At 44.6% G+C, this 20721-nt stretch overlaps 1 protein-coding gene across 2 annotated transcripts in view; it reads right to left on the bottom strand.

Moving 5' to 3' along the window:
* Window positions 1–20721, bottom strand: part of CMYA5 (cardiomyopathy associated 5) — a 98458-nt gene that overhangs the window by 39921 nt on the left and 37816 nt on the right. For both annotated transcript variants that reach the window (XR_009552451.1, XM_060201092.1), the window contains exons 2-4: window positions 7854–17205; window positions 5075–5170; window positions 2584–2817 (exon numbers count right to left, since the gene is read on the bottom strand). Coding sequence is in view for 1 of the 2 variants with exons in the window: in XM_060201092.1 (XP_060057075.1) it covers window positions 2584–2817; window positions 5075–5170; window positions 7854–17205 (9682 nt within the window). In the remaining variant the exon portion in view is untranslated. The remainder of the gene's footprint in view (window positions 1–2583; window positions 2818–5074; window positions 5171–7853; window positions 17206–20721) is intronic.

Genomic DNA, 20721 nt, shown 5'->3' with positions numbered 1-20721 from the left:
ATTTTTACAATTTGTTCTTCTAGAGAGAAGAAACACTTATGAAACAGAGATTCTTAGGAAACACAAAGCAGTTACTTTGGTTTTGTTGTTGTTGTGTGTGTGTGTGTGTGGGTGCGTGTTTTTTTTTTTTTTTTGTTTTTTTTTTTTAACCAGAGCAGTGCTCAGCTCTGGCTTAGGATGATGTAGGGACTTCAAAAGCCTCAGGCACAAGAGTCTCTTTGCATAACCATTATGTTATCTCCCCTGCCCACAAAGCAGTTTATGAAGGTTATATTTCATAAGTGGTGCCTCATTTAAATTTAAGAAAACAATAGCTTTGTTTTAATTTAACCTAAAGCAACCGAATGGTGTTCATTTCATTTGAGGATGGCCATCCATGCCAGCCTTGTCCAAATGTACCTGCTGGGAAGTGTCCCAAAAGGCACATGAAAAGTCTACAATGGCCTTTTTAAATTTCTATTTGATTGTGATGTTAATGCTTATAGTCTAGTCTTTAGCATGCCTTCCATCTCCCCCTGATTGGTGTTAATGGCTAGGAGACACCCCGGGACCCCAATGCCCCTTTATCTTGTCCATTTCCCTTTTTCCAAAGAGTCTTAATGATCTTGGTTTGCCTTACCTTGTCTCCAGAACAAGGCTTCACAGCCTTTGAAAGGAAGGCCCCACTCAACAAAAAAAAAGTGGCATTTTCTTTGGCTTTGACAGTCAGGTTTAGGATTGCCTCAGAGGAAACCTCTCCATGTATGCTAATACCAGACAGGAGTTCTTAGCCCAGCTTTTTTTTTTTTTAACAAAAATTTAATTCATTTATTTACTATTGGATAAAGACAGAGAAAAATTGAGAAGAGAGGGGGAGATAGAGAGGGAAAGAGACAGAGAGACACCTGAAGCTTTCCCCCTGCAGGTGGGGACCAAGGGCTTGACCATGGGTCCTCATGCACTGTAATGTATAAGCTTAACCAGGTGTGCTGCTGGCTGGCTGATCTTAAATAGTTATGCTGTACATTTTGTGTTGGTACTGTGTCTGATCTGCTACCAATATCTTTGGAGTTTTTCTGAGATAGTGGGATAGTAATGCAACATGAATATATTAAAATACATTTTAAGCCTTAAAAATTTTTTTTTCGGGAGTCGGGCGGTAGTGCAGCAGGTTAAGCGCAGGTGGCACAAAGCACAAGGACCAGCTTAAGGACCCTGGTCCAAGTCCCTGGCTCCCCACCTGCAGGGGAGTCTCTTCACAGGCAGTGAAGCAGGTCTGCAGGTGTCTGTCTTTCTTCCCCCTTCTCTGCCTTCCTCTCTCCATTTCTCTCTGTGCTATCCAACATCAACGACATCAATAACAACAATAATAACTACAACAGCAATAAAAAAACAATGAGGGAAACAAAAAGGGAAAATAAATAAATAAATAAATATTTTTAAAAATTTACTAAGAGGGAGTTGGGCGGTAGCGCAGCGGGTTAAGCGCATGTGACGCCAAGCACAAGGACCGGCGTAAGGATTCCGGTTCAAGCCCCCAGCTCCCCACCTGCATGGGAATCACTTCATATGTGGTGAAGCAGGTCTGCAGGTGTCTGTCTTTCTCTCGCCCTCTCTGTCTTCCCCTCCTCTCTCCATTTCTCTCTGTTCTATCCAACAACAGTGACATCAATAACAATAACAACTGCAACAACAATAAAAAAAACCAACAAGGGCAACAAAAGGGAATAAATAAATATTATAAAATAATTTTTCCATCCTACTTGGCTAATCCAGACTCCATAGAGAACCAGTACTTTACTGAAAGGATTATGGAACTGAGAGCACAAAATGCTGAGTGGTACTAATGCAAAGCAACCTAGTCACAAAACACTTGCTTAAATGAAAAGGTTCAGTCCAGTAGAAGCCCGTTGGTTAAAAAAAAAAAAAAATGTTTCCTGTGATGATACATTCCTTTCCATCCTGAACATCCTCTCAGTCACTTGGAGTCTCAGAAAGAATGGTCTCCACCAGCTGTCACTAGCGGCTATGCAGAAGGGGTGAACAGGACAGGCCCAGGGGCCAAAAGGGAGGTACCAGGTGCCAGAAAATCGGGTGGACAGAAATGAGCTTTCCAGACCGCCAGCTCTCCCTCTTTTTGTTTTTAAGTTTCATCTTCATTTATTGGATAGAGACAACCCGAAACTGAGGCAGAAGAGGATGATAGAGAGGGAGAGAGACAGAGAGACACCTGCAGCCCTGCTTCACCATTTGTGAAGCTTTCTCCCTGCAGCTGGGGACCTGGGGGCTTGAAGCCGGGTCCTTGCGCACTGTGACATGTGCGCTCAACAAGGTGCCCCCTCCCACCGCTTCTCTCCCTCTTAAAGGTGCCCGGCATGATGTGACAGAATGGACAGGGCTGTGGCCCTTGGAGCTAGATGCAGGTGTTAGACAACTTGAAGGATTGGTTGGGTCCTGTATACAAGCACCCCTCATCCTTTTTAAAGGTCACAATCACACAGATTCTACGGGGAGATAGAAATGATCTCAGGGGTCACAGAAAGACGGACTTTTAAGGGTAGACCTGGGTCAAAGGTGCTTGGGTCTGCTTTACTGGCCGCTTACCGTCAGGAAAACGGTCTCATCGAGCTCCTCTGCTTCTCGCACGATGGTCTCCAGGGTGTCCTTGGCAGTGTCCATGCTCCGCAGAAAGTGGACCATCTGGTCATGCAGGAACTCCATCTTCTTTTTCTTCACTTCCTCGAAGCTCTGGGCTTTCTCATCATACTGTGCTAAAACCTTCTTCGTCATTTCTTCATTCTGTTCTTCCAGCCTCTTCTCATTTTTACGACAGTTTTCCTAAAACATAAACAAGCACTTCTAATGGAAAGGGGGAAACAAATGCTTGTCCTCTTATTTTCTTTTAAAGGAGAAACACCAGCCTTTTAAAGAACTGACCCCTGGCTCCCTGATAAAAAAAAAAAAAAAAAAAAAAAAAAAAAGACATGGACCCTAGGAGGTGGTGCAGTGGCTAAAGTGTTAGATTTTCAAGCATGAGGTTGCGAGTCAATGCTTGGTATCCTATGTGCCAGAGAAATACTCTGATTCATATTCTCTCTCTCTCTCTCTCTCTCTCTTTCTCTCTCTCCCTCTTTCTCAAATTCTGTTACTATCCAAAATAAATCAATTAAAGATGTTTTTAAGAAAGAAAATCACAAATTGGCATAGTGCAAATTTCCAGATGACTCTGCCTGGATGTCTTTTGTAATAGAATTTATCCCAAGAGTATTACCAAGAAGGGTTCCAGTGATGAATCGCACACATAGAAGTGTATTTGGATAGAAGTCTTGGCCACCAACCTGCGAAGGGCATCACAGTGCTGAGCACCTGTGGCTTTCAGGTACTGGTGAGGGCTTAGGGCCCCACTCACCACTCCACTCAGATCCTGGTGTGACAGAGACTGGGGCTGCAGGAAACAGCTAGAATATCAGAAAAGGTCCTATACTCACAAGTGTTCTCCAGGGAGGGAGCACTGCCCTGCAGCAGGAGAAGCTGTACTGAACATCTGAGCAAAGCCAGATGATAAGCTGTCCTCACTAGCAGGGTGTGTGATGAAGTGAGGAGATCACTTTTTATCTAAAGGGGATACTTTGGGATATGCACCAAAAATAACTCCCAGATGTAAACTCATCTACCGCAGTTGGCAGACCTCTAAGAAGTCCACTAGGACATGCAGCCTTGAGTCCTCTGTCAGTCCTAATGGATGAGTGAAGATACCCCACAAGATTCCTGGGGGCCAGGTGGTGGCGCACCTGTTGAGTGTGCAAGGACCTGGGTTCAACCCCCTGGTCCCCACCTGCAGGGGGAAAGCTTCATGAGTGGTGAAGCAGGACTGCAGGTGTCTCTCTGTCTCTCTCCCTCCTGATCTCCCCTTCCCCTCTCAGTTTCTCTCTGTCTCTATCCAATAACAGATATGTGTATGTATTTTAAAAGAAAACATTCCTATCCGTCTACAGCCCTACCACCCTGAACACACCCAATCTCATCTGATCTCAGAAACAAAGCAGGGTCGGGCTTGGTTAGTACTTGGGTAGGAGAATATTCCTGTCCACTCCCTTCTCTGTCTGGGGAGAGGACCAGCAGTCAAGGGGGCATGAACTCATCAAAGACTTGTTGCCATGACAGACACTCATTTGTCCTGGGCACGGACACTGAGCAGTGATAACACATTTTTGTAATGCTAGCCCCATGATAGGTAGGATGGTGGAGCAAGTAAAAATTCAAACCTGAATCAAAATTATGGCTCTGGGGTTGGAAGGTTAGCTTGTTGTGTGGGATGCCTGCATAACCATGCCAATGACCTGGGTTCAAGCCCCAGCATCACATAGAAGGAACTATGACAACAGAGGAAGTTCAAGGGCTGTGGTGTCCCACCTCCCTCCATTTCTCTCTAAGTGAAAATGAAAAAAAAAAAAAAGGTCGAATGATGAAATAACTCACATGTGAGGCTCCAGTTAAACAAACAAACAATTAAATTAAATTAAATTAAATCTTGCCTCCCAATTGTCTATGACCCTGGCTACATTTAACACTTAAGTCTTAGTTTCTTCTTTATAATACGAGAGTAATAATAATACCTGTCTTGTGGGTTTGTTGTGAAGGTTCAATTAAATTAGACACATAAAGTATTTGCCCTATGATACTAAGTGCCCAGGAAGTGTGTGTGCATTTTTAAGGGCAAGCCATTTATCCTTAGAAAGCAATCTCATGGAGCAAGGTGGTGGCACACCTGGTTGAGTGTACACCTTACAATGCGCAAGGACCCAGGTTCAAGCCCCCAGTCCCCACCTGCAGGGGGAAAGCTTTGTGAGTGGTGAAGCAGGGCTGCAGGTGTCTCTCTGTCTCTCTTCCTCTCTATCACCCACTTCCCTCTTGATTTCTGACTGTCTTCACCAATGATTACATGGAAGATTTGAAGGACATTTCACTCACTTTTCATGGATCAAAACCAGCAACAGCAAACCACATATGCACACACAGAGCCCTTTCACTAAGAGTCAATATTTGGGATACCGTGAGAAAACCAGGTTCAAACCAAAGGGACCCAGCAACTTACCTCAACAGTATGGAAAAAGGATTCGATCTCACTAACAAAGGCTTCAATCCTCAAAGACTTCTCTTGTAAGTTTTCTAGAAATCCAGCCAGTTGAACCTGAAGATGAGAATTGAGATGCTCTTAATCTGTATTGTTTGAAAAAAGAACTTGGAGCAGTGAGTTCCAATTTCCTTACAATGAGTTTCAATTTCCTTGCAAATTTAGAATGCTTGGGAGAGATTTACGATCTAAACCATGCTCCCTAAGAAATTCGATCTGCATTTTCTTAGCTGTTTTGCCTAAATTGATACTAGCATTACAACTATATGGTAAACAGAAAGGTCTTATTAGTAAGAATAGTCAAAAAGAAGGCTTATTTTCTTACACTTCTCTTGGTAAGTTGGTGAGTTCAAAATAGAATTGTTTTAGTAAACTCTGGATTTGAATTTTTTTTTCCTTCTCTGTAGTAAGGCTTCACTTTATATAGTCTGTCTCTCTCCTAAGACAGCAGGCTGTCATACTAAATGGATCCAACATGCCTCTGAGGTGTCTTCACATTTGCACCAACTTGAAAAAAAAAATCTAGTATTTTTCTGCTGACAGTGTCCATTAGCTGTTAGTTCATAAAAGTAAGTGTTGGGGCTAGGGGACAAGTTACCTGGTGAAGCTTGTGTGAGATAATCATGTGGGAGACACTGGATGTGAAGCCCAGCATGCCAGGGGACATATAACCAAAAGAAACTCGACAGTGTTGTGGGGTGTCTCTCTCTCTCTCTCTCTCTCTCTCTCTCGCTCTCGCTCTCTACCTCGACCTGACATAAAATTATCAAAAAGTCACCCTGGTAGTGATGAAATCATACATGTCCAAGGCTCCAATATTTTTTTTAAATGCCATCCAAGAAAAGGACACATTTTGAAGACGCTAATGCACTTTTATGTCTGACATTTCTTACAAGAAATGTCTTTATCCTTTCCCAGCCTTACCAAAATTGACCAGGTCAAGTTTTCATCTAAATTTCACCCTGGAGAGATAAAACTATCTCTATACACCTATAAACTAGCAACTATAAACTATCTCTATAAACTATAAAACTAGCAAGGCAGTGGGATGAACAGAGCAGATACACAGACTACTGCAGGAGTTCTGGCGTCAGACAAGCTTGGATACCTAGCCCGGATGTCCTCCACGACCTTGGGGAAATCACTTCAAACTACCCACGCCCACTTCATCCTTTTCGAGTTGATGACAGTGACATGACTATCATGAGGATTACACGAAAAGAAACTTAACAGTGCCAGGATACAGCACGAGTTCAGCTCTTGTCACTTTGCACTTTAACGGCATTCTCGCTAGAGGAGGGGAGGTAGATTGACTTCATAAGAGGGGAAGTTCCTCTGTTCCACTGCTGGTGGGGCAGCAAACTAGTGCAGCCCCTTTGGGAGACTGTCTGGGCCGCCCTTAAGCAGAAAAGGAAGTGCCTTATGATCTCACAATGCCACTCTTAGGCATTTACTCAGTGGACACTCAAGCACTACTTAGGAGCAGTACCTCTAAGTTCAGAGCCACATTACAATAGCCAATGAGTAGAAGCAGCCTAGACGCCTAGCATCAGATGACTGGCTAAAGAAGTTATGGGACAGATATTTTTTCATTCCATAAAATATTACTCTGCAATCAAAAAAACATACTGTGTCCTTTAGGGCAAAAATGGATGGAATTGGAGGTGATCGTGCTTAGTAAAATAAGTAAAGAAATAGAAGACAGCTACCAGATAGTTTCACTCATATGTGGAATCTAGAAATCCGACACACAGGAACTTGGGAAAAAAAAAAAAGAAAGAAAAAAACCAGAAGGAAGCAAACTGTAAGAAGTGTGAGAACTCTGGTGGTTATCTTTGGAAGATGGGAATGTAGGGATCCAGAACTTCAGTGGTAGGTATGTTGTGGAATTATACACTGTAATCTCATAATCTTGTAACCTACTATTGATCAAAATTTTTTTGAATTTAAAGAATAGAGGTTCTAATTAGAAAGCAACTGAAAGGTAGCGGAGAATCTCTTTTTCAAAAGATGTATTTATTCTGTTTTAATGAGATAGGTCAGAGCACTGCTTAGCTCTGGTACATTGTGGTGCCAAGGACAGAACCTGGGAACTCCAGCCTTCAGGCATAAAAGTCTAGTGCATACAACTGTATGATATATATTTTTCTTTCTTTTTCTTTTCTTTTTTTAAATATATATTTATTGGATAGAGACAGTCAGAATCTGAGAGGGAAGAATGTGTGTGTGTGTATATGTTTGTAAAGTTCTGTGTCATACTCCAGAACCTAGACTTATAGTGTATTTCCAAGAAGTGTCTGTCATATTGATCTTCACTAAGCACTTAGGGAAATATTCTTTGACACAGAGGAAAATACTTTTTGTTTACTTTCAGACCATTATGCCTAAAGATGAATATAACAAAGGCTGGTCATTTTTAAACCAAGGAAGTATGAAAAGAATGGAGATATTGTGTGTGTGTGTGTGTGTGTGTGTGTGTGTGTGTGTGTGTGTGTGTGTGTTAAAATCTATTTACTGGGGACCAGGTGGTGGCACACCTGGTTAAGTGCACACATTACAGTGCACAAGGACCCAGGTTCAAGCCCCTTGTTCCCACCTGCAGGGGGAAAGCTTCATGAGTGGTAAAGCAGGGCTGCAGGTGTCTCTCTGTCTCTCCCCCTCTCTATCTCCCCCTGCCCTCTCATTTTCTCTCTGTCTCTATCCAATAATAGACAAATCAATCATATTAAAATCTCTTTACCTTGATAGCACTGATGGCTGCATCAAGTGTTGAAACCTCATGGTCTTTATGGAGGCCAGATCCTTTGTCCACAGCAGAAATCGGGCTTTTGCAAGTGTAGCAATATGTGTCGACCTGGGACCTCTTGGACTCCTTTTCTTCTTGCTTTTTTGTTGCTAACTCTGATGATAGCTGGTCTTGTGTTCTCTCTGTGTCCAGTTCTTTCTGTTCCGCAGACATGCTTTGCTCTGCCTTACTCACAAACTCATGGTCGCTGGTGTGTTCAAAGGCTTCCTTTTCTTGCCATAACACATTTTCAGGCATAGCTACAGAGTTCCGTTCCTCTGCTAGGTCTTGAGTAACCACTTCGTAATTCAGGGACTCAGCAAATTCATACTCATCCTGAATCGGACTATTACGGAGCCTCTCTTCACTTGGCTCAGGTGAGATGGCTACTTCTGATTTCTTTTGCATTGTTTCTTGAATACAAGCTGCTCCTGGTGCAAATTCTCCCTCTGGGAAGGACACCTGGACAGGGACATTTAGATTCTCCTCTGGACTTGCGTTTCCTGCTTCATTATTCTGATTGCTAGTGTCATCTACCCTCTCCAAGACATGATGGGTATCTCTAAATGGAATCGCATAGCTGATCTTCTGGGTAGCTATCGTGACTTCTTCAGTGATGGGAGCTTTCTTCTGCTGAGCTTCACTGCCAAGGGTCTCCGCCTGGCCTGCAGGTTCTCCTTCCCTGGAAATAGCTTTCTGATCTTCTCCCAGACTCTTGTCCCCCCAAATAGTTCCAAACCTACCCCTACCCCAAACTTCCCCTTCTGCAACTATTGGTTGGTATGAATCATCCTTGCCAACTGCTTTTGCTTCCAGACCTTGCTGTTGGTCCTTTTGAGGTATAGATACATCATGAAGAATGTCATCTTTGAGGATGTACTTCTCAAAATATAGCCCTGTTCCATCCTCAGTGTCGGAATTTCTGTGGGGAAACGATGCCTCTGAATTCACACTGTCGCCACCTTCAGACACTGTGTCACCTTCCTTCTGTTTCTCTCCAACGGCATCTTCGTACAGGTCCCTGTAGAGAAATGTGAGTGCAGGTGGCTCCTCTAGGAGTTCAGGATGAGCGGCTTTAACTGTGGTGGGAAATATCTGGGTTGGTGTCAGAACTCCTTCTTCTTCATTGAACAAAGGCATCCCAGGGGACTTTGAGTCCACGTCTCTGTGTACACCTTGTGATGCAGCTCTGTCGGCGGGCTTCTGGATATCCAAAAACTTTTGGTTCTCTGGGTGAGATAATTTGTTCTGGTCCTTTTCCACTCCATAAAAATGTTCATCTAATTTTACCAACTTGTATTCACGTTCTAGGGCACTTTCTTCTGTACTTTCTGAAAATGAGATAGCTTCTTCCGAAAGTTCTTTGGAGAGTTCTGCTTCAATACTTGACTTCCATGGGGTTTTCTGTTTTTCTGGTACTGGGGAGATGTTATAATCTATCAATGTGTATTTTTCGAAATAGTCTTCTTCACTGGGTACTGTAGGCTCAGTAGAGGCTAGCTCATCAGTTTCTGGAGTGGTGACTATCTCCTCTTGTATGTTGTGACCTACCTTGTGTCTGTCTCCTTCTGGTGACACAACTTTTTTATTAGGGTCTCCTAGCTGAGTCTTGAGTGTTTTGTCATAAGCAACTGCCTCACCATTATCATGGAGTGGTCTGTTTCTCAATGATGATTTCTCTTCCAAATATTCTAGTTTCTCTTGCAATTGTTCACTTTCTTCCTGGTCAATGGAAGAAATGAATGCAGGAGCATGAATATTTAATATCTCACAACCTTCAGAAATGATGCTGAAGGCACTCTTTTGATCTTCAGTCAGTCTGGCTGGCTTACTGGTCACTGTAAATCCCTTCTCTCTTTCATATGTGTCTTCAGGCTCCAGAGCTGTGTTTCCAGTCTGATCGGCGCTAGTTGTTGATGCGCTAGCTATGAATTGAGCATAGTTGCTATGCGGTGAAGAACATGGTTCCTGTATATCTGCATCTTCTACAGCCTCCAAATGGTGCTTTGAAATAACAACAGACTGTCTGGGTATTTCAGGTGTCTGATCCTTAGAAGTTTGAATGGTATAGACTGTATGCCTCTCTGGAGTCAATTCTGACCATGACCTTTCTTGGTTCTTTGCTGCACTAATCGCTGGAGAAGTTCCTGAAACAAGTGTCTGTGGTTTCACAGTTGACACCAAATCTGGTGGTGTTTCTAAGCTCTCTGCTTCAACAAAAAGATGTCTTGAAGTTTTTCCAGATTCTTTATCCAGAGACTCTTGTTTCAGACTTTCTTTTGTGATGTCTGATGAACCACCTTTTGATGGTTCTACTATTGTAACCTGTCCCTTTCTTTCCATGTGACTCACCACATCCCTACCTACATTTTCCAATACCAGATTCCCTTCCTTAAGTAAAGCTTGGTCACCTCTGTCCTTATGACAAAGATGATCCGCTGGGATAAAAGTCTTGGATTTCTCCACCAATGTATTATTTTCTTTCACTGATTGAGTGTCCAGTGCCTTAATTTTGGGGTAAGCCTCGGAGATCACGGCTTCTGAGTTTCCAGTATCGGGAGTGCTTTCAACTACTGATAATGATTGGGTGTCACCTACGTCATGACCTACAGACATAGCTGATTCACCAGGCATCGGTCTGGCTGCATTCACAGAACAAGGATACGTTTCCTGGTGCTTCTTTCCTTCTGAAAACACTGCTGATTGCTCTTCCTTTTCTTCTCCTTCCTCCTCCTTGGTAATTGTGTGCCTTTCCTTGTGGTCTTCATTTTGACAGAGCTGCCGAAACAGAGCAGCATCTTTAGATTCTTCAAGCGAAATAGGAGCCAGTCCACGTGCAACCTGTACCTGCTCGATTTCATCACTTTCTCGAAGCTCTAATGGGGTCACCGTTTCTTGGTTTTCTGCCAGCACCTTCTTTTCTGCTAAGGAGGAAAGTGGAGTTTCCCAGTTATCTTCCTTCTTCAGTGGGCTCACAGAGCTGAATTCTATCTCTTCTTCAGGCATTTTCAAGGAAGTCAGCTTTGGAATTTCTTTCTGAAGTTGGCCTTTGCCAAGATCAGTTATCTTGTCTTTAGATTCTTCTACTGGCAAAATTATTGACTCTGGTTCCACAGATTCCTTCATGAGTGTTGTACTTGTGAGGCTCAGTGGAGCTGACTTAGGCTCCTGGGGCACCTTCTCTACTACATCAAGTGACAGGAGTGATTTTTCTTTTTGATCTCTTCTTGGCTCTTCCTTAAGAACAGAAATATTCCATTTCAGTGCAGAAGTTTCTGGCTCCTGGGTTATCTGAGTATTATTGACATGAAGAGGGATGGCATTTTTGGCTTCTTCAAGAATGGACTGAGTCCCAAGATGTATTTCGCCACTAGCTGAAGTAACGACTGAGTTTAGATCTGATTCTTTGGAATTGCCTAGGATTTCTTGCTTCCTATAATTGTCATTAGACATCTCAAAATTGGATTTTGACTGTGATGAAACATCTGTCAGAGAGGTTTGTTTTACTTTAGAGTCTTCATTTTCATCATATGTAACAGAAATACCTCCAGATTCCCTGGCCATGTAAAGTTTTGTCTCTGGTGTTAGATGATCCGTTGGTTTCTCAGCTGCAGTAAAGTCAGCTGGAGTTGTACTTGTAGGCTCTATCCTTGTTACTACTTTTTCTACAGTTAGACTTGGCTGAACTTCTGAATCTTCTTTTCCGGCAACTTTATTATCAGGAATGTTTGATCCAAAAAACAAACTGGACATCCATGATGTAAAAGATGAAATGCCTTTCTTTCCCTTTTCCTCAGGAAGGCTTTGTGTAACCGCTTTTTGTTGGTTAGATGCCTTTTGCATCTCTTCGGGTGACTCTGAGGATGGAGTTTCCGTACCAGTTGAGGACCGGGGCTTTACTGATAGAAGTGATTTCTCTTCAGAGGCTGGTTTCCTTCTCTGCTCAGCATCATCTGCAACCTTTAACTGCACTTTTGATTCTGCTGATGGCTTTGCTTCAGAAACAGGAGCTATACTCTCGTCAGCCTCTTCTTCACTGTCCACTGAAGATTTCCCACTTTCAGTAAGGAAATGGGCCACTTTGAAAGTAGGGGGGATCATTTCTGATTTGACCTGTCCTGCTGCCTTCTGAAGGATGCTTTCAGGTGGTAGTCTGCTTTCTCCCTGACCCTCTTCTTTGCAAGGCCTGGAAGGTTCTGATATTGTTTTCTCCAATATCAAGCTTTCACTCTCCCCCAAAGAATGGACCTCCTTCTCCTGCACTTCATTTCTCTCTATATTTCCAGCAGAAACTTCAGATTTTTGTTTGGAGGCCAACTTTGTTTCTTCCAAAGTGTTAGCTAACGAGGTCTCCCCATTACTACTGGAAGTATCGATGGTAGGCGCTAGTCCTTGTAATGATAAAGGAGACTCTTTAGCAGAATGTGGCAGGACTGGCTTTCTGGTTTGATCTGCATGCTCTTCATCTGGCAAAGCAGGCCGGGGTCGCTCTGCCATCAGATCACTGAGACCAGAGACACTCCACGGCACGCCTTCTGGTTGTTTTTCTTCATGATGACTTGCCAGATCTCGTTCTGGTTTCTCCAGCACCCTCTTTTCCTCCTTTGGAGCAATGAAGTCCTCTTTCATCGGTGTCTCCTTAGTCTCTGCCGTTTCCACTGCCTGTTTGTTCTTATCACCACTGAGGGTCAGTAATGGTGGAGCTAGATCTTCTGACACACTGTTTTCCAACTCAGGAGAAGAACTTGCCAGTCTCTCATTTTTGCCACTTGCAACTGCAAGTTTGGGTGTGGAAGAAACATTTTGAGAGGAGGGAAGTTCTATTTCCTTTTCCTTCATCTCACCATCTAGGTTGACGGAAAGTATATGCTCAGGTCCTGACACCTCTGAGGCAGACACAGAACCCTGTGATAAAACGAAACGTTCAGCATCAGGGGCCCTAGAAATGGGACGACCTTGGTCATTTTCCACCTTTGCCTCGTTAAATACCTCTGGATGCTGAGAAGACAGTGTTTTACTTATTGGCAACTCAGGTTTAACTTTTTCAGAATCTACCTTTGGCAACATAGAATGTTCTGACATAGAAGCTACACTGGGAGGCAAGTCAGATTTAATCTCCGGCTCTACTTCTGGCCAAGCTGACTGTTGGGTGGCAGCGGTTTCAAAGGGAGACGAGCTGCCTTTCCATGTTACTTTTTCTTCTTCTTTGAAAACTGAATGCTCACCTGCAGATGTTGCCACGGATGGCAAACCACTATCAAATTCATTCTTTCCTGCTTTTGCTAAGACTGGGTATTCCAGAGAGGTAGTAAAAGATGAATCTGTTGGCATTTCTTCTCTTGCTAATTTGGTCAAGCTTGAGTCCTGTTTAATTATTGATGTGGTTATTAGCAAGCTGGGTTCAATGACCGTCTTTATTTCTTCTGATAAATCTGAATTTTCTGGTGCAGGTGGTTCCTGAGTAATGTCCTTCTCCCTTCCTGAGGAAGCTGAATCTGTAAGTGGTGCTCCAGATTCACCTGGGACTTTAGAATCAGGCTTCATTTCTGTTTTCTCTGCTAACAAAATCTCAGGTTCAGATAAAGATGTTTCCTTTAGAGTTGACGATGGTTTTCTTACTGAAGGCTTACCCTCTGACAACATTCTTTGCTCTTGTTCAGAAGTCACAGTCAAAGCTAAATCGTCTTTGACATCTTTCTGTGGCTCATCTACCAAAATAGGCTCAGCTGAATATTTCTTTCCAGACCCTGGAACATTTGGAGGCAGAGATGCCATGTCTTGATCCCGTGATGCACGTGCAGCGGCTTGTTGAGATTCAGGCATGCTTTCTTCCTTACTCTGAACTTTTAACACATCCATCTGTTCACCTTCTGCTCTGGGAATGAGTGATGCCTTGTGCTTTTGTTCTTTCTTCATTGCATGGACAGAGTCAGGTGACACTGAAGACTGAGCTGCAGAGTTGTTTTCTGCCTTTTCTGTGGCTGACTGTGTGGGTAAAGAAGGAGACGCTGAGATTACTGATGGACTGACTGTAGTTTCTCCCGTGTCAGATGCACTGGACAAGCACAGTGGGCTCACGTCTTCTGCTTCCTGCTCTAAATACAGTTGTGTTCTTTGCTTCTGTAATGAAATGAGATATTCAGATACAGACATGGAGGTTGTCTGGGTATCTGACTTACTTTCTCTTTTCTCTGTGTTATTTGCTGAAGACAGCAGGCTCAAGTCTTGAGGGGCAGACAGTGAAGAAGGCTCAGCATTTTGCTTTTGAGATGAACTGAGGTGCTCAGGTACCGGTGTAGTGACTGTTGGTGGATTTGTTTCTTCGTCTGCTTCTGAAAAGCTAGAATATTTTGAAGCAGACATTGCAGTTAACAGCTCATCAGACTCAATTTCTCTTTTATTTGCTTCTGGAATTCTGTACGGTGGGACAGAGACCTGTGATGCTGAGTCTGGAGAAAAAAGCTCGGCTTCCTCGGTGTCTTCATCTGAGAAAAGAGTGTGTTCAGAGGGAGATGTCAGACACACTGGAGAGTCACTCTGAAGTTCTCTTTTCCCCACGTCCTGGCTTGCATAGGGTGGAAATGAGAATTCTGACACAAATGCTGAATCTGGGGAAAAGGCTTCCATGTCTTCCTGATCTTCCTCTGAGAAGCTTACAGGTGAGGTGGCACCTTTTAGATGTAAAAGGGAACGGTGCTCAACGTCTTCCTCCTGTAACTCTGGTGTTGCATACGGTGGTACCGAAAACTCAGAAGCAGAGGTGGGCGAGGGTGTATAGCGATCCAGTTCAGTGGTCTCTTCCGACGGTCTGACCACATGTTCAGATGGCGTGTCTGGAAATGGCAGGGCCTGGCATTCAGACGTCACCTCGGTTGTACATGGAGGGAGAGAGTGGTCAGCCACAGAGGCCACATCTGGGAGATGAGGCCCAAGGTGTTTCTCCTCTCCTTCTGGAAGAACTGAGTGCTCAGAAGCAACTTCTGATTTCACTGAGGACGTATCATCAGTTACTAGCTCTGTGGCTTCTTGTGTCACCATTGGTGGAACTGCATGTTGGGAGGCCAAGGTGGAGTCAGGTGCGTAACATCCACTTTCCGCCGAGGCCTCTTCCACAGACAGAATGGTGTGTTCCGACGTAACTGCTGAGAATGGCGGAGGCCGGGATTCTGTAGCTGGCTCATTTGTGGGCGCTGAAGGAGACTGTGCAGAGGCCGAGGCCACACTGGAGGAACACAATCCAGCGTCTTCCACCGCCTCTTCCGACAGAATCACGCGCTCAGAAGCACCTTTTGATGGTAATGAAGACTGCCGCTCAATCGTTCCCTGCGGAGATGCAGATTCAGAATCTGGTGAGCAGTGGCCATTTTCCGAGGCCTCTTCTGCAGACAGGCCCATCTGTTGAGATGGAGCCGCTGAGAGCAGCGGTGGCTGGGATTCAGAGGGCTTCTCAGTGGAGGATGGCACGGAGGAGTGTTCAGAGACAGAGCCCGATGCTGGAGACTCAGGCTCCGACTCCTCGCTCTCCTCTGACAAAATGTCATGCTCGGATACGGTTTTTCCATTGGCTGCAGGAGACGACGCGGCTTCTCGCTTCTCTGCTTCATAGTTCAGATCCTGTGGGACGGAGTACTCTGATACGAAGGCAGAGTCAGTAGAAACAGACTCGTTTTCCTCTCTTTCTACCTCAGACAGAGCAGCCTGTTCAGGTGTTGCCAGTATTGGTGAGAGGGGCTCCTCTCCCTCCTTTCCCACTTCAGGGACCGGACTCGGGGGAAAAGACTTCTCAGAAACTAATGGACTGTCAGGATAATCGACTTCTATAATCTCTTCATCCACTAGATCCAAATCTTCAGGTTCAGGGGAAGTAGCTTTTGGAAGGAAGGTTTCTATTTCGCCTCTCTCTGGTTTTTCTAACACTAGAGGTTCAGAAAGTGAGACAGGGGGCTCTGCCTCACGTTCTTCCTTCTGTTCTTTGGCACTGAGATCAGGAGGCATCAGCGCTTCAGATGCCGGCCCTGCCTCTTCGAGTGAGATCGTAATCAGCTCTTGTCTCTCCTGACCAAAATCGTCTGGGATAGATGCTGCTAGACCTGGTGGTATCGCTTCCAGAAACTTCTCCTCCTCCTCTCTCTCCTCTTCCTCTTCCTCTTCCTCCAGTGACGCACAACGGTCAACAGAAAATACATCTTCCTTCTGCACCTCCTTCTGTAGAGGTGGTGAGACTGAAGAGTCAGGGTCTAGAGTTTCAGTTGCTTCTGGTAAGTCAGGCTCCGATTCTCCCTTTGTTGTTTCCAGGAACACAGGTGCGGGTGTCTGGGGTACGCGAGAAGAAGACTCTGCTTTGCTGGGTTGTGTTTCAACACCTGTATGCTGTGGTCCTGGCCGTGGGGCGCTGAGCTCCGGTGTTTGCTCTGCTGGGGCATGACTTGTGAAAGAGGAGACCGTGTGCTTGGTGGCAGATAGGACCTCCTGGGGAGAACCAACATGTGATTTTATCGTGTCTTCAGGGCTAAATAAGAAGGCAGGGGACTTTGATCCTTTGGATGAAAGTGCATCTCTCCAGGATGGTGCAGTCTCCTTTGTGTTATCACCTTCTAGGCTTGGGGTTGCTTGTTTTCCTGTTTTGAAACCTTCGTTAGATTCACGATTGTTCACATCTGGCTCCAGACTAATGGATGCATCTTTCCCCTTCCTATAATGTATTTCTTTAATTACATAACCCTTTGGCAATGTTCCATAAAACTGTAAAGGAATTAATTCTTCTTTAACTGAATTAAACATCTTAATTTTATATTGTACTGTTCCAATGTAGACAGGCTTCAATACTAATGGCTTGTGCTCTTTGTAAATCGCACCAGTGATGGGAGGTGTATTTGATGTGGCCTTCTTTCTTGCTCCATCATAACTGCCTGTCAAAGATGTATCTTTCTGGGTGTTTAGTTCCTGGCTTTCTGAAGTTAAAGGATCTTCTTGCTGGTCTACTGTAGGGACATCTTGAGATACCAGAGAATCTCTTTTTTTGTTGCCTTTCCGACGCAATGCTGGTGAGCCCTGCTTTGACCTGGGCTTTCTCTTTCGAGCCTTCTTAACTTCATCCACAATGAAGGAAACATTCCCTGGAGGGGAATGCACAGCCGATCCTTCCAGACTGCACACACCAGATGTCTGGCTTTCTTCAGAGGATCTGCTGGAACGGGTCTCCCAGGTAATCCCACTATCCTCCTGTTGAAAGGTCACCATGGAAAAGGCGGGGTCAGAGATGACACACTGCTGCTTGATGTTTCCCTCTTCATCCTGGTCTGATAATCTAGAGTGGGTACAAATTACAGTGTTGGTTATATTAACAAGCATATCTAATGATAAAACGATAGTGATTGCATTTAGTAATAACTTTATCAGACAAGCACTGAGAAATTAAAATACAAAGGTTAGTAATGTTGTCCACCTAAGGACAGGGATGTCTACAAAATGATCTTTAACAGGCTGGGGAATATGGACCGACTTGCCAACACTCCTCTAGCAGAGAAGCAAGTACAGAAGCCAGACCTCTCACCTTCTGCACCCCATAAAGCATTCTGGTCCATACGCCCAGAGGGGGAGAAATGAGAGGAGGAAAATGACCAGACAGCTCTAAACTCTAACTCCATTAGGACCCAGAGGGAGAGAGGGAAAGGGCTGGAACATGTGGATGTAGTAATAGGTGTAGGTGTGACTTAGAAAGGAAGAGAAGGGGAGTCAGGTGGTAGTGCAGCAGGTTAAGCGCAGGTGGCACAAAGTGCAAGGACTGGCATTAAGGATCCCGGTTCGAGCCCCCGGCTCCCCACCTGCAGGGGAGTCGCTTCACAGGCAGTGTGAAGCAGGTCTGCATGTGTCAGTCTTTCTTTCCCCCTCTCTGTCTTCCCCTCCTCTCTCCATTTCTCTCTGTCCTATCCAACAACAACGACATTAATAACAACAACAATAATAAAACAAGGACAACAAAAGGGAATAAATATTTTTTTTTAATTTTAAGAAAGGAAGATAAGCTGGGATCATAAGCATGGGGGGGGGGGGAATACACACAGATTAGACATAAAGTTGTTGAAATCACAGTTAACCCATATCTGCATCCCTAGGAGAACTGCTGTAGCTTACAGTGGAGAAACTGGGGATCCAGAACTCTGGTGGGGGGAATGGTACAGAGCTATACCCTTATTATTTTGTAATTTTGTAAATCAATATTAAATCACTAATGAAAATTTTTGTTTTTTACCAGAGGACTGCTCAGCTCTGTTTATAGTGGTGCAGGGGATTGAACCTGGGACTTTGGAGCCTCAGGCATGAGTCTCTTTGCATCACCCTTATGCTATCTATCCCCACCCAAAATTAATTTTTTTAAGGGACCAGGCAGTGGTACACTTGTTTGAGTACACATTTTACCATGCATAAGGACCAAGGTTCAAGTCCCCAGTCCCCACTTGCAAGGGGGATTCTTCATGAGCAGTGAAGCAGTGCTATATAGGTGGCTCTCTTTCTCTCTCCCTATCCTTCTTTCTTGCTTTCTTTCTGGCTCTGTCCAATAATAAGTAAATACAATATTTTTAAATTATGTTTAAAAAATGAGGTTAGGATTCTCAATGCAAAATCACATCTAATGGAGCTTGAAGGAATCCTGTGAAGTGAGAGAAGTCAGAAAGAGAAGGATGATGATGGGATGACCTCACTCACAGACAGAAGTTGAAAAATACTACCAAAAATGACACCAACCTGGCCTCCCTGGGCAGACGCCCTCACCCGTGTGTCCTGGAGCCTCACCTCCCCAGAGCCCTGCCCCACTAGGGACAGACAGAGACAGGCTGGGGGTGTGGATCCACCTGCCAAATCCCATGTCCAGCGGAGAAGCAGTGACAGAAGCCAGAACTCCCACCTTCTGCATCCAATAGAAATCTCTGGCCTATACTCCTAGAGGGCTAAAGAACGGGGAAGCGTCCAGTGGAGAGGGTGGGACATGGCACACTGGTGGCGGGAGCTGTGGGAGCTGTCCCTCTTATCCCACAATCTTGTCTATCAGCATCAAATCACTAATCATAATTAGAAGAGAGAGAGAGAAGCTGAAAAATAAGAAAACACAAAGCAGAATTTGGACTCGGTTTGGTGTATTGCACCAAAGTCAAAGACTCTGGGGTGGGGGGAGGGTTTCAGATCCTGGAACATGATGGCAGAGGAGGACCTAGAGGGGGCTGAATTGTTACGTGGAAAACTGAGAAAAGTTACACATGTACAAACTACTGTATTTTACTGCTGACTGTAAACCATTAATCTCCCCAATAAAGAAAAAAAAATCATTTTTGGAGGCTGGGCAGCAGTATACTCAGTAAATCACACACGTTACCGTGTGTGAGGACCCAGATTTGAGCCCCCACTCCTGACCTGTAGGGGTGGGGGAAGCTTCACAAATGGTGAAGGAGGTCTTCAGGTCAGCCCCCCCACCCCTTCTATCTCTCTCCCTTCCCTCTCAATTTCTATCTGTCCTGTCAAATGAAAAAAAGAAACGTTGGCTGTTGGGAGCAGTGGAATCATGGTGCAGGCACCGAGCCCCAAATGACAGTCCTGATGGCAATAAAAATATATATAAATTAGATTTTAAAACCTTTATCCCTCCTCACAGAAATGAGCTTAAATATCTTAAGAACAGGTCTGAAAATTCCTCTGTGTTTATGTTTTAAACATGTCCAGGTGACTCCAACATGAATGGAGAGCTGAAAAGCACTGACTTAAACAATAGCGTAAGCTATGAAACGTACATAGTGCATCACTTTCTTGCTAACTCTGAATGGGCCCTAGTCTGGTTAGGCCAAGAGCCAAGACGTAAGTTTGTGCAGGGACCTTCTGCCTCCCCCTCACCCATCCTCTTTGCCTTTGAAATATTTGTTTATTTTATGGAGCAAGGGGAGAAGGATCAGAACATCACTTTATCATACAGTGTTGGTATGCTTCTAAATTCTGCTTATAAGACCCCTTCTGTTGCATTGCTTGACGTTGTGGTCTGTTTACATAATCACTGTTTTACCTGGGTCCTGCCCTGCCTGCAGAGTATTGGTTTAATCCCCACTGGATAGATGGAAGATTTCTATGTTCTGTTTGTGCTCTTTTTTTGCTCCGCCCCCTCTCTTAGTCATTTCCTTTCGCTTGTCACTTCCGGTGAAGAGATGCATAAAAGGCGATGTATCTGATTAATAAACGAGATACTGCTTCCCAGCTCAGCCATGAGTCCCTGGTCGTCTCTCTACCACCCGTGAAGCTAGCCCAGCCCGGCAATACAGGATGCTTGGGGTCAAAGCCAGGGCCTCACCTATGCCAGTGAGGTACCTCTCTGGTCATCAATTACCAATTCTGAAATCCTGGTAACTCCAGTGTCTGTCCTGGCAGTCTGTTCAGAGGGCTATGGCCCCCCGTGGCCTGGACACCCTTTGCTTTCACTGCAGACATCTGAAACTTTCAGCGATCTGAGCCTAGGGGCCTCTGTTCTTCAAGCAAGCAGGTTCATCCATCCACCCCACTTTGATATATATATTTTTTCTTTTTTTACTCCAGGTTTGTCACTGGGGATTAGTTCCTGCACTACAAATCCACTGCTCCTGGTGGCCATTGTTTCCATTTTATTGGATAGGACAGAAAGAATTGGGAGAGGAGGAGGAGGAGACAGAAAAGAAGAGAGAGAGACCTGCAGACCTGCTTCACCACTTGTGAAGCGTCCCCCCTTCAGGTGGGGAGCAGGGGCTTGAACCAGGATCCTTGCTCAGGTCCTTGCACTTCGTACTATGAGCACTTAACCCAGTGCACC

This window comes from Erinaceus europaeus, chromosome 11 (assembly GCF_950295315.1).
Source record: "Erinaceus europaeus chromosome 11, mEriEur2.1, whole genome shotgun sequence".
Classification (NCBI taxonomy): domain Eukaryota; kingdom Metazoa; phylum Chordata; class Mammalia; order Eulipotyphla; family Erinaceidae; genus Erinaceus; species Erinaceus europaeus.
Note: the sequence above shows the minus strand (reverse complement) of the source record. Positions and strands in the feature narration are given on the sequence as shown.